The sequence below is a fragment of the Daphnia magna genome, unplaced genomic scaffold, assembly GCF_020631705.1.
Source record: "Daphnia magna isolate NIES unplaced genomic scaffold, ASM2063170v1.1 Dm_contigs225, whole genome shotgun sequence".
Lineage (NCBI taxonomy): Eukaryota > Metazoa > Arthropoda > Branchiopoda > Diplostraca > Daphniidae > Daphnia > Daphnia magna.
Genome location: NW_025533188.1, coordinates 1 through 22,907, shown reverse-complemented (window position 1 = coordinate 22,907; position 22,907 = coordinate 1). Strand labels below are relative to the sequence as shown.

General features: G+C 40.2%; 6 protein-coding genes, 1 long non-coding RNA gene and 1 pseudogene across 9 annotated transcripts; 3 read left to right on the top strand and 5 right to left on the bottom strand.

The window, feature by feature from the left end:
• Positions 1 to 1,139: 1,139 nt before the first annotated feature.
• Positions 1,140 to 2,087, bottom strand: LOC123467763. Its single transcript, XM_045167558.1, has 4 exons — positions 1,928 to 2,087; positions 1,600 to 1,795; positions 1,385 to 1,532; positions 1,140 to 1,313 (listed from the first exon to the last, which is right to left on the bottom strand). Exons 1-4 carry the CDS (start codon positions 2,007 to 2,009, stop codon positions 1,218 to 1,220), a joined length of 522 nt encoding a protein of 173 aa, XP_045023493.1. The 5' UTR covers positions 2,010 to 2,087; the 3' UTR covers positions 1,140 to 1,217.
• A 2,099-nt stretch (positions 2,088 to 4,186) lies between these two features.
• On the bottom strand, positions 4,187 to 5,358 carry LOC123467762. Its single transcript, XM_045167557.1, has 5 exons — positions 5,201 to 5,358; positions 5,004 to 5,089; positions 4,775 to 4,887; positions 4,486 to 4,651; positions 4,187 to 4,403 (listed from the first exon to the last, which is right to left on the bottom strand). The coding sequence occupies exons 1-5, from the start codon at positions 5,283 to 5,285 to the stop codon at positions 4,302 to 4,304; spliced, it is 552 nt and encodes a 183-aa protein (XP_045023492.1). The 5' UTR covers positions 5,286 to 5,358; the 3' UTR covers positions 4,187 to 4,301.
• A 461-nt stretch (positions 5,359 to 5,819) lies between these two features.
• On the bottom strand, positions 5,820 to 6,959 carry LOC116927764. Its single transcript, XM_032934819.2, has 5 exons — positions 6,804 to 6,959; positions 6,625 to 6,710; positions 6,388 to 6,500; positions 6,110 to 6,275; positions 5,820 to 6,026 (listed from the first exon to the last, which is right to left on the bottom strand). Exons 1-5 carry the CDS (start codon positions 6,886 to 6,888, stop codon positions 5,925 to 5,927), a joined length of 552 nt encoding a protein of 183 aa, XP_032790710.2. The 5' UTR covers positions 6,889 to 6,959; the 3' UTR covers positions 5,820 to 5,924.
• A 1,483-nt stretch (positions 6,960 to 8,442) lies between these two features.
• LOC123467759 lies at positions 8,443 to 10,248 on the bottom strand. Its single transcript, XM_045167550.1, has 3 exons — positions 9,915 to 10,248; positions 9,561 to 9,842; positions 8,443 to 9,492 (listed from the first exon to the last, which is right to left on the bottom strand). Exons 1-3 carry the CDS (start codon positions 9,989 to 9,991, stop codon positions 8,598 to 8,600), a joined length of 1,254 nt encoding a protein of 417 aa, XP_045023485.1. The 5' UTR covers positions 9,992 to 10,248; the 3' UTR covers positions 8,443 to 8,597.
• A 1,201-nt stretch (positions 10,249 to 11,449) lies between these two features.
• On the top strand, positions 11,450 to 13,838 carry LOC123467761. The gene is given in 2 exon segments (XM_045167552.1): positions 11,450 to 12,064; positions 12,067 to 13,838. Coding segments are annotated over 2 exon segments (2,217 nt in total). The 5' UTR covers positions 11,450 to 11,619.
• Positions 13,839 to 14,190: 352 nt separating this feature from the next.
• On the top strand, positions 14,191 to 19,677 carry LOC123467754 (probable ATP-dependent RNA helicase DDX31). Its single transcript, XM_045167549.1, is given in 16 exon segments — positions 14,191 to 14,425; positions 14,527 to 15,045; positions 15,108 to 15,183; positions 15,186 to 15,256; positions 15,323 to 15,439; positions 15,515 to 15,554; positions 15,557 to 15,734; positions 15,822 to 16,089; positions 16,169 to 16,246; positions 16,369 to 16,437; positions 16,796 to 16,855; positions 18,243 to 18,433; positions 18,645 to 18,702; positions 18,853 to 18,949; positions 19,092 to 19,320; positions 19,454 to 19,677. Coding segments are annotated over 16 exon segments (2,265 nt in total). The 5' UTR covers positions 14,191 to 14,359; the 3' UTR covers positions 19,602 to 19,677.
• Positions 19,678 to 19,859: 182 nt separating this feature from the next.
• LOC123467755 lies at positions 19,860 to 21,370 on the bottom strand (annotated as a pseudogene).
• On the top strand, positions 21,329 to 22,453 carry LOC123467756. Of its 3 annotated transcripts, none has more exons than XR_006641871.1 (4): positions 21,329 to 21,470; positions 21,543 to 21,799; positions 21,978 to 22,195; positions 22,303 to 22,453. It is a non-coding gene; the product is annotated as an uncharacterized LOC123467756 (long non-coding RNA). The 3 variants fall into 3 exon arrangements; XR_006641870.1 differs by having other exon boundaries at positions 21,330 to 21,470; positions 21,524 to 21,799; XR_006641872.1 differs by lacking the exon at positions 22,303 to 22,453 and having other exon boundaries at positions 21,330 to 21,470; positions 21,524 to 21,799; positions 21,978 to 22,263.
• Positions 22,454 to 22,907: the final 454 nt, after the last annotated feature.

The following is a 22,907-nucleotide window of genomic DNA, read 5'->3' as shown; positions in this document are numbered from 1 at the left end:
TTCGACCTGAGGCAAAATACAAGGTCATTCGAATCGTAGAATCAGCAAAATGTGTTCTTGAAAGAAAGAGCTTTTACCTGCATGCATATTTTGCTTTTGTCGATACCTTTAGGAAGAAAAAACAAAACCAACAAGACGGAATAAATTTTATGTTCAGCGATAGCCTGAAGTTGCGTATCCAGTATTTCTCCAAGGTCACAGAGAAGAAAGAGTTGAAAAACGGTTGTAAAAGAAAAAAATAAACTAATTTTTTCACGACTAAGCCAATAAGGACGACAGCTAGATTCGCAAAACGTAAACAATCATGGCCAACTGCTGTTGGCTTTTCGTCTGCTTATTACATACTGCAGCCATTTTTACGTATAGCGGTTTCTCGAAAAACTAAAGGAAAATAATTCGTTAAAAACATCGGTGGTCAGGCTTTATTTATTTTTTTTTTACTATCTGTGGAATTTTAAAATCAAGCCATAAAAATAATTGCATTATATTGTTGCAATGTGTTCGGCCGGCGAGCGGATTCGGCCAAGCACTTGAACTTAATAAATAAATAAATAATAAAAAGAGGAAACACAACAGATAGGGGGGGGTTACTCACATATATTTAAAACACTACGCGGAAGTGGCCAGGCAAACGCCGCAACCCTTCCTTAGACGACTCAAACGAACGTAAGAGTCTTACAGTGTGTTACACACACACACATACGTACGCCTCCGACAGGGGACAGGAAAAGTGACGACAAGAGAGACAAGTGACGACTGACACCTCTTTTCGTTCGCTGGCCAGCCTACGAGACCGTCACGCCCTCACTCGGCAACTACAACACAGGCCCTCAGGGCACACACATACACAAACACAGATGGAGTGAGGAGACGGACATCACAAAGGGTACTGAGACGGGCGGACCGTCTGCAACAATATCAAGCCAAGACGACTTGGATCGAAGCATGTTATACTGACAGCGGAAGTGAATTCCCGGCTGTGAATCATATATGGTTGGGTATATCCTTTTGAAACATCTGACTAAAGAAAGGAAAATGAGCCATGTAAAAGACTCAACCTCAAGTAAACAATCACATCTTTGCTGCTTTGCGAACCGCAAGTTTTCCTATTACAATTCCGAAATAGTTGGACGAGGGGATGAAGGCAGATAGTGTAATTACAATTTAATCGCATATACAATATTTCCATGAAAATTTCTACGATTGTCGAAGTGTCTTTAAACGCCACCAGTTGAGAGGATGATTGGTAAGGTGAAACAGCCGACAACTTCTTGCTCTACTTTTAGCTCATATCGCATGTTGTACGTGGCGTTCTGAAAAAAAAATTTATGCAAATTTTCATTATACCCGAACTTTTAAGGCGAAAAGCAAATATCACATATACCTGTAGGTTTCCATTAACAGGCAGCCAAAGTTCGTTAAAAACCAGGTTGCTATTAAAAACGTAGCTGGCCGGAGGAATTGGGCAACCGGCCACTGGAATCGAGATCAATTCTGGATAATTGATCATGAAATCACACAGATCAATTTGGCTGAAAGTTGATAGAAATCATTAGTTTTTTTCAATCAAGTAAAAACAAAAAAACTGTGAACGTATACCAGCTTCCTGAAAACCCATCGAGACACGGAACGATGACATCATCCGCCTCCCGTCTGATAAGTTTCGTAAGCACCACGCCCACAGGTAAGGGTTGTATGTTGATGGCCGTTATGGACAACAGAATCGATCCTCCAGGCACTTGTGTTATATCAATACTGTTGTTTGATTGTCCACTGAATGAAACGTAAGATCCACCTTTTAATGGAAATAAAAGAACACATGCATTTTAGATGTGGTAGATACTGTTCTGTCTTCCAAAAACATTTGGCAGGGGACAAAATAATAATTTAAAAAATGATTTAGTTTATGACTTTATTTCTATCTTACCACAGTCAGTTATGATATGGGAGCACAATGACGGAGAGGTAGTCAGCACAGCAAAAACGGCTAACAAAAAAGGCCATTTCATGTTCGAGATCGATGAATTTCTCGCAGCAACAGAATCAAACGCACACAAACTGAGACTAATAGATTATGGGCATCATTCAAGTCGTTGCAGGTACACAAAGATGTGACGGCTATGTTTACACAGCCAACAGAAAGATAATCGTATCGGCTGAGTAGACGTCACATCAGGGGGAACTGGATATCGGAGCTTTTAACACAGCGTTATACTCGTGCGCGCATTATGCCTTTATTTTAAAAGCAATGTCCTAGATCCAAGTGACTGACAACAGTCTTTGCAGTTTAATAGCAAATAAGATCAATGGGTTTCTTATCTTACTTGATGCAGGACGATTACGTCAAGGTACGTACAAACGAAACGGGAAAACTGGTAGGTTTCACGCCACCAGATGGCGTCAACAATGAGATTGCACTCTTTCACGCTGTGTACTTTGCCCTATCCATTTGGTTGTTGTCTTAAGCATCATGTCAGATGATTTCCGTAATTTTTCCAAATCAAATATTATTTGTGAACTAATTAGCATTCTGATTTTGAAGTTTGTGGAAAGGCAGAATGAAACGTGATTACGTTTGATTGAAATTTTGAAAATAAAACAAAATGTACCATATTTCAAACAATCAATTGGCGATTCTTAGTCGATTTCCATATCAATAAACGAAAAACCGGGAAAAATCAAAGAATTTTCTACAAGTCTAAAAAGTCTAACAGAAAACTATTCACAATGAAGTCGTTTTCTGACATTGTTTCCTGGATGGCGTTGTTAATAGGTATTGAAACTATTGACGATGAACAACCCTCTTTGGAAATTGCAGACTTGGTTACAAATGCAGTGGAACCGGAGTCCAATTGCATGCGACCGTCTGTACCGTACGATCCAAACTTTCGGTTCATGCCGATACCCCTGACACCAGATCGCCCACAATCTAAGGAAAACAGTCATACGGTCTGCCATATGCCCGACGAACCAGACTCCTATGTCCGTTACGACTCTTCGTCGGGACGAGCCGATACTTCAGGCATCGAGGCATATTGGAACCGCCCGCCCCCAGAAAATTTCATACCGCCACCACCGTATTGGCCGCCCGTTTCGTACGTGCCACCCCCTCCGCCAGAGCATGTAGAGGCTGTCAGGTACGAACCTCCAGTGAAAACACCTGCGGCCCAAACAGGGGACGAGGATCTCATAGACCTGTTCACTGAACAACCTGGGAATTATGGGAGTTATGGAACTACCAGCCTCGGGGTTCAGCACGAGTTAGACTGGATGCGGGAAAAGGTTATGGAATTGTCGCAATTACTCCAGCAAGAACAAATGAAAAACTTTGATCTACAGCAACGTATCACCAAGCTGGAAGCTGAAAAAGACGAAATAAGCCGAGCAAACCAGACTGCTCCAAGTGCTTACCAGAATGACGAAGTACGGGCCAGTCAACACTAGGCTTGGGGACGAGAACCACCTCAAAATTTGGCTGAACATGGTAGCCCAGCGGACGATGACATACCGCCTTCGAGACCTGTCTGGCGCGGCCCCATGCCGTCACTGAAAAAGCAAGAAAATTCTCGAATGCATCTTTACCGTAGATGCAGTGCTGCGAATGAAACGTCACCAACAGCTGTCGTGGAGGCTACTCCATTTAAAGAAATGGTTTGTTTCAACCAATTGTTGAAGTCAACTAAACCAAAAGTTGAACATCAGAACTATCCCCCGCAGCTGTTCCGAAATTGAGGCTTGACGCCGAATAACGAAGGGAATTTGACCAATACAAATAATTCGCTTCGTTATTCGGCGTCAAGTCTCGATTTGCGACCGGCGCAGGTGACCAATACAAATAGGTACAATATAATAGTCTACCACATGCTTAACTACAAAAATGTGTCAATATTTTTTCGTTTTAATTATTTTTATGTGAACAAGAGGTTTGTGAAGTTAGCCTATACCTATATGTTCAGAGTTATCAAGAATTATAGCGGTAATATTCTATAATTCTCAAGTATCTTTGACACCAACTAATTTACGGAGACACTGATTATATAGGTAGAATGATACTTTGTGAGGATAAAAACGGCTACCAAGCTGTTATATGTTTATAGCCATCCGTGGAGAATTCTAATTGAGTTTCAAATGCTCAAACGATATTCTTATCACCTTAAGGCGATTTTAGTTAAACGTTGCGCTGCACTTTCCGTTACCAAAGACATTTTATTTCACCTTGAAAGCTTTCCAATACGTTCATCAATAAGTTCATCAAAATTTTCACCAATAGTTTGTAAGAAAAACGGTAGGTCTGCTAGCGTTTAAACGGCCACCAAAGCGTACTCCAAAAGCAGGCACCCTAAAATGGCTTCCTCGGGAGTTCCGAGGTTGGAAACGATTTCAGTGCGAGTAATGTAGTCACCCTGTGCGAGAAAAAAAAAACATGTTGGAAAACAATATTAAAAAACGAACTTATGTCATCGAATTGATTTGTTAGAGCTTTACGTTAACGCCTCCTTCGATAGCGAGCCATTCGGAAGTGAAAGTGACGTAAGCGGAGGGATTGACGTAGACGTCGGCAAGGAAGGGGCACGAGCAGGGCACGTCAGCAGGGAAGAGGGTGCAGACGGCATCTGGGTAAGTGGTAAGGGCCGAGCAAAACTCAACAGTGCTATGTTATAAAAGTAAAAAATGAATGCATTAGAGTTAAAGTCATGGTCGTCCATTTTACATAGTGGGCATTTTTGAGGCCCTTGCTCAAAATGGCTTAAATTTCAATCTGTAAGAGACTTACCAGGTGCCAGAAATGCCGTTCAGGCATGGAACTTGATAGTTGTCGGCAACTCGGGTGGTTACTTTGCGGACTTGCAAATTGTCTTCAACTGTGGCATTCAGTTGAGTAGTGGTCTAAAAAAACAAACACTTTCGTTAGATAAATAATGACTTTTTGGCTACATTTCGGCTTCCTGATTACGTGGACATCAACAATAAAAAAACAAATGTGTATATAGTTTAATAATTACAGTCAAATCCATGAACATCCTGCCAACAACCGGGACCGTTTGGGTAAGAATTTCTCCCTGGAAAGAAATGGGGGAGCCGCCAGCACCTTGAAAAAGTAAATTTAAAGCAAAATTGTACGATTATTTGTAAATTGTTTGTTGAAATCTAGGAATTGTTTATTTCGTGTTTTTGATATACTAAAATGCTAGAACATTACCACAGTCGCTGAGGCCCTTGGCCCTCAAGACGCTGGACGAAACGCTCGCCACAAAAAGAGTTGCTACGACAATCAAGAATTTCATTTTTAATGTCGATGGTGAGACGGAATCAGAATGACAGGTACCATGTAGAGAGAGCTACGCTTGTTTATATACGGAGGTTTGCTCCGTACAATTAGGTGCTAAGATTCCACATTCCACAATCTAATCAACCGTTCACCGGGTACACCTTATACGTTACAGGCCACGCAGTATAGTAGCATCCTTATCATGTTGACTTTGTTTTTATTGTTGGTTTTACAGTCTCGTGAGGCAGAGAGCTAAAGCCTCCATAAATCAGTAATATTCTCTGTTTACAAATCAATCAAACCAATATGAACGTACGGTCTAAAAAGCACTTGGACATGTTTATGTGGGAATGTGGCAGGAGATTTCCCTTCCCGTTGTCCATACTCGACCTGTATAAAATTTTCAACTTCTCTCTCTCTGACCAGATAAATTCTTGTATTGTATTTCGGCGCTGCTGGAGCATAAAGTCTAACGATAACTGTTATTTCTTTTCTACTTTGCGTCAGCTAAAGATTGTGTGATTCCGAATAATGTGAAGCTCTCACTATACACTTTGCTATAATGATTTTATTTCGTTGTTAAGATTTTATCAACACACTAAACTCATCGATATTTCACGAACAGTTTCTAAGAAGAACTTATGTCTGCTTGCTCTTAAACGGCCACCAAAGCGTACTCCAAAAGAAGGCAGCCCAAGATGGTTTCCTCGGGAGTTCCGAGGTTGGAAACGATTTCAGTGCGAGTGATGTAGTCACCCTGTGCCAGGTAAAATCATGTGGGCAAACCAATCATTAAAAATGGGCTCTTTGTATTGGGACTGATTTTGTTTTAAGTCTTACGTTAACTCCTCCTTCAATAGCGAGCCATTCGGAAGTGAAAGTGATGTAAGCGGATGGATTGGCGTAGACGGCGGCAGCCAGAGGGCATGAGCAGGGCACGTCAGCTGGGAAGAGGGTGCAGACGGCATCTGGGTAAGTGGTAAGAGCTGAGCAGAACTCAACAGTGCTAAAAAGAAAAAAAAAATTTAATTAAACTTCAGTCCCTCTCTCTTCCCTTGAAATTAGTGCTATTTTGGATTCTGATCATTAATTTGCAATGAGCTATATAAGAGACTTACCAGGTGCCAGAGATGCCGTTCAGGCACGGAACTTCATAGTTGTCGGCAACTCGGGTGGTGACTTTGCGGACTTGCAAATTGGCTTCAACGGTGGCATCAACTAAGGTGGTAGTCTAGGATTTTTATTACAAAAGTGCCTTGAAGTTATCACGTAATTTACTTTCATTTAATTATTTCGTGGATTTAGAAAATGTATATAAAGAAAAAAGGGACACATTGACGGTTGCGATAACTTACAGTCAAATCCATGAACATCCTGCCAACAACGGGGGCCGTTTGGGTAATAAGTTCACCCTCAAAAGAAATGGGCGCGCCACCAGGACCTTTAAAAAATGAATAAAAAATGAATTGATATTTATTATTAATTAATAAAAAAGGATTGCTAGTTCAGGTACAAAAATGCCATAGAACATTACCGCAGTCGGAGAGGCCTTTGGCCCTCAAGACGCTGGCCGAAGCGCTCGCCACCAAAAGAGTTGCTGCAACAATCAAGAATTTCATTTTCAAGAACAGAGGGTTAGACGGAATCAGAAAGACTGGTAAAATGTCTAGAACATCTCTCTGTTTATATGTAGTTTCGCACTGCACACCGCGATGCGAAAAATTGGGGACCGCAATCTAATCAATTGTTCACCGGGTACGGCTTAAACCATATAGGTCAGGTGGTATGGTGACATCCATAACATGTTGACTTTGTTTTTTATTGTTCGTTAACAGCCTCGTGATGCAGAGAGGTGGAGTCTCATTGGTAATGCTTTTTATTTACGAATCAATCAAACCAATATGATCGTGTCGGATTAGCTGATTAGATTTTGTGTGTTACGCACCAATAAATGTCTATCGATTACTTATCTTATACTTTGCGCCATCTAATACACGTTGATACAAGTTTTTTACCGTTGCAACAAAATGCGCATCAAACTTTTATTGCAATCCCTGTCTCAGCATTTGTTGAAAAAGAAGGGGAAAGGTAATGAAACGAACAAAATTGGTATTCTAACGAAGGTAGATTTTTAGTCCCTTTCCCTCCGACAGCTATTTTGTTTTCGACCATCATCCGCCCACTTCCAATTGGAGCGCAGGTAGAGTGCAAAAACTAAAAACTCTTCTGTTTGGGAATTTTCACCACGTCATAGTAGTTTGCCTTAGTGAACGTTTTATTGTGCTGTGTGGATTGTTTACATACTTCGCCTTTATCAGGTTCATTTTTATGTGGTTTTTATTACTAACTCCAAAACTACATCATCCCCACTTCTTTTCGTCGCGTATGGTGGGACAAACGCAACGTTAAAATGCTAATGCAAAAAACCGAAGAGCTTACGCGATGTACCCGCACGACCCGAATGCGGTGCCCCAAAGATTTCTCATAAAATTTTGAAAGCGTGGAGTATGATTAACTCAATTGCTATTATTATAGCAACTGAGCTATAATACATAGGTGGGCATTGGGGTTACCTATATCCCTTATTCCAGTACACTTTTGGATGTGGATCAACACAGTCATATAAATAAGATAACCATGTGGTTGGGGAAAATCCTCATTCTCGTTCATCCATTTGATTAGTTTTTATTTACTCTTTGGGTTTTTTTTTTGTTTTATCGACATTAAAGCGTCAGGTGAGGGTGAGATTGTGAAAAAGTCAAGAGTGGTACGTGACACGTGTCGAAACTCTGTAGTGATTGAAACGAAAACTAAGGCAGGTTGAACGGCAAATGATTCGATGGGATTTTTCGTTATAGTAACGTCATATTGAGGCTAGCAAATGCTACTGAATCTGCAGTGTTTGCATTGCCCATCGGTTATCACCTTCCTGTATTTATTTAAACATCTCGTTAGGTCTTTTATCTGCAACTAGATTCACGCGGTTCAAGACGTGCTGAAATGCTTCGGCGTGACTACATCAGAACCTTCTCGTGCCATTTTATAGAATTGATTTTCACACTAACGCAACATGTCTAGATTTTATGCATTTGTCTTGGCGCTATTTACTCTAATTTTCCCAAGAAGTAAAGAAAATAAAAATCGAGCGTAATAACATCTGTAGTTGTACGATGTAAAATGAATTATGTTTTATTATCGAGATGAAAACGGTCTAACGATTTTGATACACGTGCAATTGGATATTTATCACTGGTCGATTAAGGAAGTTAAGAACTGAATTTTCCCGTTACATTTCGGTAAATAGCAAATGAGATTCCTGGGAAGAACTTCATTCATCCTCCTCTGAGCTATCAATTCCATCTTCGGTGTCTCTGCTTTTTTCGTTTTGAGCCTCGTTTTTAGATTTGTCCACAGGCCTTTCGGCTATTTCAGCAATTCCAGTTACTCCAGTCACTTCAGTTTCTCCAGCTCCTTCATCTCCTCCAGCTCCTTCATCTCCTCCAGCTCCTTCATCTCCTCCAGCTCCTTCATCTCCTTCAGCTACTCCGGTTCCAGCAAGTCCAGACTGAGACACATATGATTCCGAGTCTAAATTCACCTGGACGTTGCCCGACGTAACATCTACAGTAGAAATCCTTTCGTCTACAGAAATATCTGAAATTGCAGTCGCAACAGCAACAGTTTGAGCCCCCACTGCAGTAGCTTCACCTGTACCGGCCGCAGCACTGCTTGAAGCGGAAACATCTACGCCGGATGCGATTTCAGCCGGTTTGACGTCCACCGCAACGGTTTCAGGTACTGGTTTGATGTGAGCTGGATCTATCTCCACCTTAATCACTTGCAACGTGACGTGAAAATCAGGTGTGTTATCTTCGTACAGAATGTGGTGCTTGGGACTCGCCACGATTTTAATGGAACCTTTTTTCTCAACAGATTGCGGGGTGGTAGCCACGAAAATGCTGGAAGCACTTTCTCCGGTCGACTCAACAATGGCGTCTTGTGCGACTGTTTCGACAACTTCAACGGGGACTGCCTCGACTGGAGTGACATCAGCTACAGCCTCAACGACTTCGACAGGATCGGTTCCAGTGGACCTTCTGGCAGTATTAACGTCACCGTGGAATGATAACTTGATGACATCTCTTGGCTTGGTTTTGACAGATTTTTTGGGGTTATTCAGTTGCCACCAGCTCCACGTAGAAGGTTCGGTGGTAGATGAGGATCTATTCCCGAATTAAGGTTTGCTACATCACATTTAATTCTTTTACTTGATGGCATTTCAATGACTCACCTGGGACTCGTAGAAATGACGGCCAGTTTTTCGCTATCGTTTTCAATTAGATTTTTAGTTTCTTTGGTTTCAGAAACTTCTCCAATTCTCGGGTGTTCAGCCTTTACTTCAATTCGTATAGACTCTGCTGCAACGATAGGCGTCTCGAGAGTCACGCTTGCTCTTTTAGTTGCGCCAAGAGTTTGAACATCGTCATTTCTCTCTGCATTCACCGCTTTGGCTCGTTTGTTTAGAATGAATTTCGTAAGGAAGCTTAGTGGTTCTGACACTACGAGCGTTTTTCTACAAGAGAATGAATGGAATTAGCAGACTTTTCACGTAAGAATGTATTCCAGTGAATGATGTGGATCTCACCTGGATATTGATGCTGCATGGATGGCCAGACCGCACACACTTACGGCAATCAATAGCAAAGATATAGATGGCTTCATCTTATCCACTAGTTGTCAACCAAATGTCTCGATTGTTCACTTCACTCTGATCTTTTTAAAGAGGAGAAGTTCACTGGCTAAGTATAGCTGATTTCATTCGGTGAAATGCCAAAGACTCTGGCGACACATGACACTATACTGGTCGTGTTGAGTCAACTTTCAGGTGTCTGAAAGTGCAAAGAGAGCTAAGTTTGTTTTTGTTTTTTTAATTGTGTACCGGTTCACGTCAGGAGCAGCACCATGGAAGTGTACCGACTAGTTGGAAAGAGTCTCGTTTTTGAATGGCTATCCTGAAAGTGAAAGGAGAAAAAGTGCGGTAGTTTTGTGACTCGATTTTAAGAGAAAGTCGTTTATCCACAAACAGTCGGCAACTACGTACCTTGTTTCTTTTTTCTCACTTTTGAATGCAGATTAGAACGGCATCCTTTCTAGTGCTGCTGCTTCAAAATTTTAAACAATACACTAAACAGGTTGCTATTTTTTTTTTAACAGTTTATAGTAGTGGCCTATCAATGAATTGGAATTAATCTACGGAGCTATATTAGTGAAATGGAAATCTCATCTTAGATGGGACTGTGTCAACTTAGAAAGCATTTTACCATAATACTTTAGTTGATTGCACACTGTGTAAAAAGGGTCAGTTAAATGCCTACTAATGTATGTCCGTAAAAAGTCTTTATCGGCAAGAAAAATTCAAACGAACCTAAAACATTTTCATTTGCTAAATAAACACACTCAAGAAAGGACTATTACGAAGAATGAATTCTGATTTAGGAATAAGTGGTAGTAAAACTTTTACTTTTAACTGTGAAAACATTTTATTTGCAGCACATTATTTTGTGTGTGTGCTTTCTTTCTTGGAACTGTCCAACATTTGCTACGCTTTTTCAACCTGCCTTCCCTGATTGATGTCATTTTCTCGCTATCACACGTCCATCTGATACTTTTCCAGACCCAAACCTTTTCTGTTGGGAGGGAATTGAATTGGAAGAAAATTTCTCTTTAAAAAGAATGCTACACGTTTTTCTTCTCTGTTGTACAAATTTCACGCGTGTGTCAATTTTGGGGTTTCCAGTTTTAACGCGGATAGCAACGGCTTTCCGAAATACAGGAATATCCTGCTATAGATCGTAGGCTATTATACGTTATGGTTATTGGTCGTATTTCGAGAGAAAAGACGTCGCTAAATATCATGATGTTTCATGATAACAGTAATTGATACTACTCTTTTTGTGAAACTCAGGCGTGAGCGAAAACTTCATTTCAAAAAGCATTTGATAGACGGATAACCTCCGGTCCAAAAATTATTTCGCAACATGTTGGGAACAGCTCAGACTTAAGAAAGGTTATCGCAATCGACTTAACCAAACAACCCGTGCAATTCTACGCTGGTGGTCGAAAAAAGGATCTCAGCATTGCTGCGAAATAAAATTTTAAAAAACCAGTTTGTCTGATCGATCGACATTGTTCTTACTACAGATGTCATTGCGACATGCACTTTCGCAGCCTTCCGGTTAATAAAACAAAGCTTTCAATCCGGGGTTGGACTCGACTGGCTTTGCAGTATTCAAAACTTTCTAGATGTCGGTTTGTTTGTTTTTATTCTCAAACAGAGTGTCACGTCTTCAATGTTGGCAGTAATTATTCTGTGTCTCGGGCTAATAGCCCCATCCTCACCAGAAATTAACTTCAAATCAGAGCAAGTTCTAACTGTATGCGATGCTTTTAACGTTTGGCACACGCAGAAAGGAGACCCAATTCCGGAATGTCCACAACTCCCTTCGGCGGCAGATTTTTTCGAGAATTTGAGGGAAAAATTGTACGAGAAACAATGTGAAACCAACGCTACCGTCTCTCAATCTGAAATAAGTTTACTCGAACATGGCATTTTGATCGTCAAGCAATTCGTGGATAGTATCAAAGACGGTTTGGAGGAATTAGGAATGGCATTGATTTATGCAGCAGAGGATGTTAGTGGTTTGGAATCTGCGAGAAAACGATGGAATCATCGAGTGTATTCGATCTTAGCAGGATCGTGTTTTTTGTTATTTTATTTGCATTGCCGGAAGATGAGTGCTACATTTTCAATGCCATTCTGGCATTGATCACGTCCGGTGTTTTCTATTTTGTTAATTTATACTATCACAGCTGGTTCACTATTTGGCTTTTAATTGCGGTAGCTATTTTTGTTGGCAGCCCTTTGTACGTTCGGACATGGTTACCAGGTCTTGGTGCTATGACTTTCATCCATTTAGCTATCCCACTTCTAAATTTAGTTCTGCGATTGATTATAGAAACTCAGCTTTTTTTGGGACCGATGCTCACTTTAATCATCAATAGTTTTTCTATCCTTATCCACGTTTTCTGTTTGATTGGCCTCTATATTGATGAGAAATTAATGGTCGTCAAAGTTATACTGCTCCCATTTTACCAAACATTTCTCAGTCTCTTTGATTTTAACGGGCGACACTCTGAGCTCATTAATTCCATTAGACTTTCAGTAGATGACATGACGACAGGCTTTTTCTCGTCAACGGATTTTAAAGGGAAAAGTATTGAGCAGCTGGATGAGATGTTAGCTAGCCGATTGCGACAATTATGTGTGAACGTGACCACTTCTTGGTATTCAACTTGCCCAGTTTTTTTTGCTCGTTCGTGCACTGCTTACATCGACCAGACAGAATTAGCCAAGTTAGATCAAGGCTTCGATATAGCTGGCCAATGGTTAACTAGTTTAATTCTTCCATCCTCCAAAAGCACAGGATCAGTTCAACGAACTCTATCCAAACAACTTTGCCAGCAGATCTCTCATTCCGCTTGTCGAGCTATTGACATAGCCGCCTATTGTTCACCGGATGATACTTTCTACGGTCAAGCTTACCATACTTTCTTAACAGCAGTGGAAAAGCTTAAAGCGTCAATGGTTATTGAGCCTTGGCTTCATTTTAACTTCACGCTTTTTGATTCTGGAATGACAGCTCATGTTTCGTTCGATACTGTTTGGATCTTCTTCGTGCGCAGGATTGCCAGCCTTTGCTTGGTCGCTTTTTTTCTATTCGTACTCTTCCGCGCTCTCATTCAATCCATTTTTTTCTTGCGTCGGTACAGGACAGACTTCCTCTTTTGCAGTGAAGCAACCGGTTTGTCATGGCAATCTGTATCCAACACTAAATTGATGGTGAAAGTGTTGCTTTTCTTTCTGAGTGAAAAAGCAATGAAATGGATGCACGAGCAACTCCAAAAAATCCAGTTTATCGAGCCTGAAAGAGGTGAAGCTCGATTGGCCTTTAATGTCCAAGGCAATGGAACGATTGCCAACGTTATGCGCTCCCTTTTTGGTGGGTTTAGTCTGCAAAGTAAGTATTGTACCAAAGCTGATAGTTCGGTTTGCATCACTCCTTTCTTTCCGGTAGGTTGGTCCACTTGGATTTTTCTTTTCATTCTTGCCGGATTCTATGTTCTTATTGGGATGTACGCAAAGAAAACAGACTCTCTAATGTGTCGTATCTGTGGTCGTTTAATCGAACATGTACGACGTGAGAGGAAGCGAGTACAGCAGGAGAATTCAAGAAGGGAACGGATAAGAAAACGGTTGGTTGTACAGACCCTAGCTGAGGAAGCACTTTCCAGGTGTGAGCCGGAAGATAGTCAAGTAGTACTCCGTTTCTATCACCCTCCGCGTCGTTGGTATCACAATCGATTCACACCAAATATAGTCCAGTCCATAATTGCTTATTTCAAGTTTGGAGCCGAGAACATTGGATGTCAAATTTGCCTTAACGAAACAGCAACGACTCGCTTTAAATGTAGAACTCTTCTTTTTGCAACGGTTGCAGTATTTACCTGAAACGATGCCCTTGTGGCTGTCGAAGTTTTCAAAAATCTCAATTTCGTTAGAAAATATTTATTTAAAAAATTTAAACTTCTGAGTAAGCTATAAGAATAAAAACTTGCAGGATCGGATACTTCAGATAGCTTTTTCAAGCCACTTTTGATGTTCCTCGATTTTAATAAATTTATGTATCGAAGTACTCGTGTAAAAGCATGAAGCATTGAAATATCTTATTATTTACTTCAAATTTTGTCTGATTTTATTTATTTTTTGTTGCGAATCGAAAACCAAAGCAGGTAGGGCTTTTTGAATTTGTACTCGTTTTTATAGAGCCATCTAGCGATGGCGGGACGATCCAAGCGTCACAAAACACGTGCGTTTTTGTAGCAGAAGAAAAGTAGGAAAAGATGAGATGAGAGAAGATTTGACTGGTTTAGTTTATATTACATTTTTTTCTACTCTCTAATTAACGATATTTCCCATACGGATATATTTTAGAATACCTCTGACATTTAGACCCAAAGATCCACTAGAAAATGGACAGTGGTAGTTTCACTTTGAACCTCACTGATGGTAGCAAACAAACCCAAGATGCGCCAAAGGTTGGTAACTCTTACATGCATTTTTTTTTTATTTTCGTTCACGATCATATTGTTTCAACTGTTTTCATGTTCGAAAATTAACTGATACATTTATGTACCAGGCCAAACCTATGTCACATCAAGAGTATGTTTCTAACCAGAAGCCCCTCGTGAGCTTTGCACCTAAGCCTCGACAGACAGTGAAAGCAGATGGTGTGAAGAAACCAGCATTTGTAGTTGTTCGGAAAAAAGCGACACACGTTAAAAAGAAAAGTTTGTCTGAATTGAAGAGTTTTTCAGCAAATTTACAGCCACTCTCCTCTAAGAAAAATAATCAATCAAATAGTGACAGTAAACCACAGAAACCATCACATGCAGAAAATGTACAAGTGGATACTACTGTCATACCTACCAGCCAAAAAAAAGAAACTAGAAAAACTGTATCAAATAACAAGAAAAACAACTGGGCTGTTTCACAACAAGGGGGATCATCAGGTGGTTATAACAACACAGGCATCATATCATCACTTTTCTTTAAAAATCCTGAGATTCCTACCGTCACTAAAGAAAACGTAGAAAGTACAGAAGAAAATTTATTTTCGTCCCGAAGCTTTTCGGCTTTGAACATACACAAGTATTTAGTAAGAAATTGTCTACTACATTTGGAATTTAAATGGAACCTTAAATAATATTTGTTTCACAGGTAGCAACATTAGAGAAAGATTTGAATTTGAAACATATGACGGAAGCCCAGTCCAGAACGATTCCAATTCTTCTCGACAAAAAGATGCAATTGTTAAATCTCAGACAGGAAGTGGTAAAACTCTGGCATATGCCATTCCTATTGTAGAGGTACGTTAAAACACTGTCTAGTTTAAGATGTTTTAAACACTTTCTTACTGAGGCTGGTTTAAGTAGAAATTACAGAGTATCACACCCAAGATTGATAGAAGCTCTGGTGTGTTTGCGCTCGTCGTTGTTCCCACAAGAGAGTTGGTTCTGCAAACCTACTCTTGGTTCGTAAAAATCCTAAAGGTATTAACTTGAAATAATTTTTAAGCTCCATTGTCTCGTCTTATTCTAATGCTAATAGACATTTTTTCAATATAGCCCTTTACATGGGTTGTACCGGGATACTTGATTGGCGGGGAGAAGAAAAATCTGAAAAAGCGCGCATACGAAAAGGAATGAACATTTTAATTTCTACTCCTGGTCGTCTTCTAGACCATTTAACGTCTACACGTAATCTTAATCTTGGTCGGCTTCACTGGCTCATCATGGACGAAGCTGATCGACTTCTGGATATGGGCTACGAGAAAGACGTGGGCAGGTATTAAACGTGACGATTAATCTCAATTTGTATCGGATAAAACTAATTCGTTCCTTATTTCCGTTTTGATATTTTCTTTGCCTGCAGGATTGTAAGCATAGTAGAAGAACATTTCGTTAAAGAAGGCAGTTTAGGACGACGACAAACTGTGCTGCTCTCGGCTACGTTGAGCAAAGGTGTTGAAAAACTAGCCGGATTGGCACTGACAGACCCTGAGCATATTAAGTTGTCGGAAGACGCAAGCATAAATCAAGACCAGTTAGTGACGCCAACAAATTTGAAACAGTGGTATATTATAGTACCCCCAAAACTACGACTGGCGACGCTGGCGGCTTTCATTCTTTGGAAATGCACGGTTAGTTAAGTCATTATATCTGAAAATCTCTGTTTCTCATAAAAGGGAATTTCTCATGCATTTTTCTTTTTATTGACAGATTTCCACGGAAAAGAAAGTCCTGGTTTTCATGACTACGCAAGATTCCGTTGATTACCACGCTGAGCTTTTCAACCGGGTGAGTTTTTTTTTTTAATTAAACCATTTTGAAGCATGCAAAGGTGTCGTTGCAAAGTCTGAGTGAGATTCTGATGATTTTTTTCTCTTATTCATTACCTTTTCTCTTCCTTTTTCTTATAGGTGTTGGCTAAACGGGAAGGCCGGACTCCAATCAGCTTTTGTAAACTACACGGCAATATGCCCCAGAAGGTACGCTATTCACGTTCGTTATTTAGAAGACAGTTTTCTTTCTCGAATAGATGGCGTGCATGCTGTGTTCGTTAGAATTACAAAGTACCAAAATTTAACAAGAGAACCCACGAATATTCTCGCATTTTTATACGTAATAAGTCAGGGGCAGAGTCTTTGGGGTTCTCGACAGTAGCCGCTGGCCACCGGTTACCGTTTTCGGTGCCGATTACGGCCAGTTTGGTGTAGTTTCCCCTGCCTTTGATGGCCCCAAAGCCACGGGGCTGGGCGTTTTGCCATTGCTAATATCCGTGAAGAAATTACTTTTATATTGTCAATTATAAGTTTCCTTATCTCTTGATCTGTTTCGCATTCCCAGGATCGGACGGCAATCTTCAAGGAATTTCGAGACACTGAAAGTGGCGTCCTCCTGTGCACGGTAAGTGGTCATTAATGTTTCATTCTGTAAAATAATTATATTTTCGCCTGCAATGCAATTCCGCCATTGGCTACCGAGACAATCTACAAAAAATGAAATTAGATAAGTTTTTCCCTTTTTTTTTGGGTGGGGGGGTTGGAGGTGGGATAAGGGGACGGAATAGGAGGATTTCAACTCCCGGACGGGTTGGGTTGGAGCGGGTAGACTAACCGACTAACGGTATTTTTTTTGTGTGTCGTAATTGTTCATTCCACCATAGACTTTTTGTATCTCAATTTGGTTTTGACAATCTGATCACATGTGCTTTTGTAGTTACATGGTATAACGGGGCTTATGGATGCTTGTTTACTTCGCATCGCACATCGTTCGCAGAAGGTCGACCAGTCGTTTGTTTTTGTTAACGAAACCCGAAATAATTGCTTTTTGACTTGACCATTCGTTAATTTGGAGGAATTATCATGCAGGTTACGTCGGCTTGACAGGTTACTTAATTGTAAAATGTGATAACAATCTTTTTTTTTTTTGCGAGTAAGAAGATTCAGTGAGTTGTTGGAAAAGCTGTGCCATTAGCGAAATCCTTTTAAAACCTAAATAGATACACGTTTTCGATCTAGTTATCCTAATTGAATTCACGTTGAGAACTTGGGGGGAGCTTGATCAATTATGCTCTTCTGGAGACATAACTTGTTTTGGCTGAAACAAAGGGTCTCATCCATCGAACAAACGCAAAAAAAAATCTGATCTGTTGATCTTTCTTTTGCTAATGTCTTTATAAGGTTTTTGCATTTGAACTCCCGATGGGGTAGTGAAAAGATGGTGATTGATAGCATTGATTCATCGTTTTATTTTTGCGGACGAATGATTCGTGTTCCTTAATGGGAAATGCGAGCAGTGTAATAGCAAATTCTCCATCCTTATCTGTTGCATCTAATTTCTACGTAAAACATGCGATTTATATCGGCTCAGCGACTGCTCACGGAAGTTTGTTGAGCGAGTTTTTGTTTTTCTCTAGACTACTTTGAATTTTGATCCCATCTTTTTCGTGGGAAAGGGAAAGCCAGTGGAAGATGTATAGTTTGCGGCTAGCCAATGAAGAAAGTTTACGATAGTTCTTTTTCTTTGTACGGATAAGAAATGGGAATCGAGGAAAATGGGCGGATTTGTCTAAATCTTATTCGTGTTTTTGATTCTTGTTAGTGCGATTGAACTAGCGTGTTTTACAGAAGAGGCCCAGAGCGAATGTTTATCGAATAATAGCCAATTTAAAGCGCAGACGCAATGACTAACGCACTTAATTTGTTATAGTTTTAATCACTGGAACCCATTCATTCATTCATTTAATCATTGCGTATTTGACTTGGCATCAAACACCTGACAAAAAATACAGGATGTAGCTGCCCGTGGCTTGGATTTGTCATCGGTCGATTGGATCGTCCAATACAATCCTCCCGTGACGGCCGAAGAATACGTTCACAGGGTGGGTCGAACGGCCCGTGTTGGCAAGTGCGGCCAAGCGATCATCTTCCTAGCGCCACCTGAAACGGACTTCGTTCATCACCTGGCCAAAAGGGGACTCAGGTAAGCTGATGATAGTAATACTTAAGTTTTAATTTTTTTTTAAATTCCGATTTATTAGACGTCTTCCATGCATGTACTGGTATATTTCTACTATGCAATTCTTTACTGGTTTTTAATTTTTATTCATCTCTTGTTTTGTATTGTACAAACATTAAATGCGTTCATTTTTCTTTATGTGCCCGCTTTCTTCTCCATGGGGTCGGACGTCCAGTGTTGTCGAAAAGAATCCTGATGTCATCTTAAAGACGTTAGCCAGCTCATGGGCCAGGGTAAATATTGATAATTTTTGATCGATGTAGTCTTTTTTCATTTGTCACGAAATCTGTTGCTGTAACACCATATTAAGAAAAATATTCAACGAAGTGCGTCTAATCGAAATCTGATCTCGTTCTCCTTTTGGATTTCACGCCAATGAGTAGACGTCACAAACGATGGAGCAGGCCGCCACTTCTCTGCAGCTGAGCTTCGAGGAAAGCGTTATCGAGAGCTACAATCTTTATGAAATGGCCACCAAAGGTATACAGATGTTGTTTTCTTTACTCTTTCTTCCTGTCTTTTTCCGTTTTTGTCCTTTGTTTTCTTTTTTCAGTTTTTATTTTATTATTTTTAGTAAAAATTAGGTCAGAAAGGACTAAGACTAATTTTGTACTTGTGACAGGTTACGTGTCATTCGTCAGGTCATATGCGGCTCTACCCAAGGACGTCCGTGAAGTCTTTAATTTCCAATCGCTCCATTTGGGTCATTACGCAAAATCGTTCGCTCTTCGTGACCCACCGGCCCAGATCAACACCGCAGGTCGAATGGGTCAGCGTAACGATCGCGTTCAGCCGTTCAACACGGCCCGCCAACGCAATCCGTCTATGCTCAAGAGAGCAGCAGCACTGGGGTAAGAAAGAAAAAAACCAAATTTGAACTATGGGAAAGACATTGGGCGTATACGCTTTCGATTCAGATGTTCCAAACTTCTTTGTCCAATTCTGTACGAATAGTTGAGAATAACCTTTTTCTTTGACTGGCAGATCGGATGGAACACAGCACCAGCCGAGTCATTACGAACTCCAAGCCATGCTGTCGGAATTCTCCAGCGGATTAGATCCGGCACCCGCAAAGAAGATAAAAGTTCGCCATACTACAGCAGAGGCCTTAGAAAAGCGGAATCCATGCTGAATGAAGTGCGCTTTTCAACATTTATTGCCGTTGTTATCTTTTTTCTGCGGCAAATCAAAGCGTATTCAAAACAAAATTCTTTCAATCTCCTCTTTTGTTTTCGTGTCTTTCCAGGGATGACGTCAAAATCAGGTAAAATGAATAATTATGAAATTAGAAAATTAGGTAGTAGGATCTGAACGCCTTTCGTGTATAAGTTTGGTAAGACGATAAAGAAAATTGGGAGTTGGGAGCTACGCAATTACATGCAAAAGCGAATCCATTATACATTTTTCTTTATTTGTAACATGCCTGCAACTTTTACAATAGGTCAATAATAAATAATGGTAGTCGCTTTTCATAAACTAAAACGTCATCTCTTGCAGCAACAATCGGAAACTACTAGGAATGTAGGTTAACTTCGTTTGAACGTTAACCTTCATCCCTAAATGTTTTTATGTTGCTTGCTCGCAAATCATTTTACGTATAAGCGATCCGGAATTTCACCATTCCATCATAGAAAAGCGATTTGATGTCAAGTCGATACTTTTGACTTTTTCTTTTTCGTGTTTTAACAATTATACAAATGAACCCTTTACCCGTGATAATTCTTTCTCGATAGATGTAAACACACAGGCGATGCCGAAGTGGACGTCAATATTAACATTGTTCAATTTAAACGGTTAGTGTTCAATTCCATTTCGGATACTGTGATGCACATCCTTCTCCACTAGAAAATGATTCGTTACTTCTTCAGAATGGTCAACCAGACGGTTGCTGTTGTTTTTCCAAATGTAGTTCACTAGCCTCTTCACCGTCTACTGTATCCGAAGATTCATTTTCTTCATCTTCATCGAGCTCCATTTCGTTTGAATCTCCACGTGATGAGCGGAACAGGTTGTAAAGTGAAATGGGACAGTCTGAGAACTCTCTAGCACAAGTCATGTTAGACGATTGGCCTATCTGTTCAGCATCGATGTATTCGTGTAAAAATCATTGATTCCTCGTTTTGGACTGAATTTTAACTAGAAATTAGGATCAAATGTCTTCTTTTTTAAAGCATTTAATTATTTTTACCTTAATAGAATAGTTATGATCTCCCCACAACGGTAAACTCCCCAATTGGGTTTGTTTGCATTTCGCATATCGTGCAGAAGTAAACAGGCTTTTCCATCTATTCCTGTTGATTGTAATATGCCTTCCACCGACTTGTAGACTTGATACTTTTCATTGCCGAATGACCTGTGACAGAACAATTGAATCATTAATCTAAGTAATCAAAATTGACTTTCCTTTAACAATTCCACGTTGCTAGGTGGACTGGGATTTTAGTTGACTTGACTTCACTGGTGACTAGTTCATTTTTACCTTGCAGTGTAACCAGCTTTATCACTGAAAATTGTATCAATGAATATGGTAATCGGAATGATCAACTGCATGAGTCCACGAATCGCTGTTCTACCGTTGTTATCAACCGCCACTAATGGCAGAGTCAACTGGTTGTTGATAGTCCAGTGAGGACGAAGCAATATAGGAGTGCGAGTACCCATCTATTAATTTTTTTAAAAGAAAATTATAATAGTTATTTTGAATTTTATGAAAAAGGTGTCACGTACAATAATGCATTACCTTCTTTAATAGACCACAGCGAAGACAGGAAAGAAAAGTGATGGACTTTTAGCCTGCGTTCAAACGTGATCCTGCAGTGAAGCTAGCGGCCGACTGTGAGGAGAAGGAAGTAAGAACGGCCTTATAACTGTTCGGTTGGCGTCTGCCTTATGCACAGAATTCCACACATGTCTTGACCCTAAAAAATTTCTGGACTTCATCAACAACAGTATCTTCCGTAATTGAATTGCGGGCCTGCCGTTCTAGGGGATTCGAAGATAGGTAAAAATTAAAAAAAATATTAATCGCAATTTGTTAACTAATAAAATATGTAGCATTCGTTATTTTCGTAAGGTGATAGGTGGCAAATTTTTAAACGAAGGAGAGGGCTACGTCATTCTAAAGCAAAACTACTTCCTGATGCTAACTAGCTTGGAAATTGCTTATACACGGAAGAACATGACCTAGAGTTGAGGTTTAGGGATGCGTCCGGCCATCTTGGGACCAAGTGTTGTTACCGTGCTACGAATACTAATCAAATCAATCCGAATTCAGGGAGCAGGATGTTTAACATTGCGAGATCATATGAGGATAAAACTATCTTGAAAACGGTAAATCTTAAAAGTATTAAATACGCTATACTCGATCTTCGTACACTCCGTGTATAGAAATCGCATAATTGTCTATTGATTGTTTATCTTACATATCCGCATAACAAGAAAGATGGCAATTGATCAGATTGCGTATGCAGATTAATTTATATTTTCGGCTTGGTTTTTTGTGATTTAGGATTGGATGTAATTCTCAATGATGCCAATAGATCGATGATCGGAAGGGCGAACAAGACAGCCAGTCAATCACGATCATATCCAAGCAGCGACACATATTGGTGCGGGGTTCGTGATTGCCGGTTACTGATTGTGTGGCTTTCTGCATTTAATTGGATACTCATGTCATGAAGACAAGAAATGTTTTTACAAGCATCACATCACACTATTTCGATTCAGGTTTGTATTTTACATGTGTGGATTTTTTTGAATAAACCCAAAATGGGTACATCATAGTAATAAATAAATCATCGTTTAAATGTAGCGTTTCCACTTTGTTGATACAGGCAGTTCGTCTCTTCTTGACAGCAATCTTCAGCTTTATCGAAATCTAGGAACATCGCTCCTAATCACGTTTGTTTTCATTCCAAACAGAAATTGCATTATACATTAAATAAATAAAAACTGTGGCGATTAAATTTCATTTCCCACTCCAAAGGGATGCTTCTTCCGGACGGATGTTGCGTCGTTTTCCATTTCATTTGGTGGTCAGCTCCCGTTATCGTCTCTCGTTGCAGATGAGCTGTGCTTTAACGGCTCAATCTCTTCGGGAATGGAACTCGGCTCAAGAATCTCATCGTGGTTAGCTGCATCATTGGCCGCACTGCTGGTCCCATGTACGAACGGAAGTATTCAAAAAGTGACAGTGGGCAACGTGGAAACGAATCACTGCAGGACTGATTGAGCGATCTGCCAACCTTCTCGGCCATTAAATAGTCATGAAGGAACCCGGTAAATCCCGTTCTCCTTTTTTGGGACTGGTTAGACAATAAATATTAGAACAGCCGATTGTTTGCATGTTTTGTGCGTGAGATAATGACTTAGGAAATTGAAAGTACGTTAAAGTAAGGTAGCAAATTCGCCTGCCAATGTGTACTGTCCTATCTGGTTT

Bases quoted from the DNA above. Each gene is read 5' to 3' on its own strand.
- LOC123467762 (XM_045167557.1), bottom strand. From the start codon at position 5,285: ATGAAATTCTTGATTGTCGTAGCAACTCTTTTTGTGGCGAGCGTTTCG. The intron at 5,090-5,200 runs GTAATGTTCTAG...TACTTTTTCAAG, and splicing joins CAAGGGCCTCAGCGACTGTG to GTGCTGGCGGCTCCCCCATT. The intron at 4,652-4,774 runs GTAAGTCTCTTA...TTTATAACATAG, and splicing joins AACGGCATTTCTGGCACCTG to CACTGTTGAGTTTTGCTCGG.
- LOC123467763 (XM_045167558.1), bottom strand. From the start codon at position 2,009: ATGAAATGGCCTTTTTTGTTAGCCGTTTTTGCTGTGCTGACTACCTCT. The intron at 1,796-1,927 runs GTAAGATAGAAA...TTCCATTAAAAG, and splicing joins CCATATCATAACTGACTGTG to GTGGATCTTACGTTTCATTC. The intron at 1,533-1,599 runs GTATACGTTCAC...ATCAACTTTCAG, and splicing joins GATGGGTTTTCAGGAAGCTG to CCAAATTGATCTGTGTGATT.
- LOC123467759 (XM_045167550.1), bottom strand. From the start codon at position 9,991: ATGAAGCCATCTATATCTTTGCTATTGATTGCCGTAAGTGTGTGCGGT. The intron at 9,843-9,914 runs GTGAGATCCACA...ATTCTCTTGTAG, and splicing joins CATGCAGCATCAATATCCAG to AAAAACGCTCGTAGTGTCAG. The intron at 9,493-9,560 runs GTGAGTCATTGA...ATTCGGGAATAG, and splicing joins GTCATTTCTACGAGTCCCAG to ATCCTCATCTACCACCGAAC.
- LOC116927764 (XM_032934819.2), bottom strand. From the start codon at position 6,888: ATGAAATTCTTGATTGTTGCAGCAACTCTTTTGGTGGCGAGCGCTTCG. The intron at 6,711-6,803 runs GTAATGTTCTAT...CATTTTTTAAAG, and splicing joins CAAAGGCCTCTCCGACTGCG to GTCCTGGTGGCGCGCCCATT. The intron at 6,276-6,387 runs GTAAGTCTCTTA...TTTTCTTTTTAG, and splicing joins AACGGCATCTCTGGCACCTG to CACTGTTGAGTTCTGCTCAG.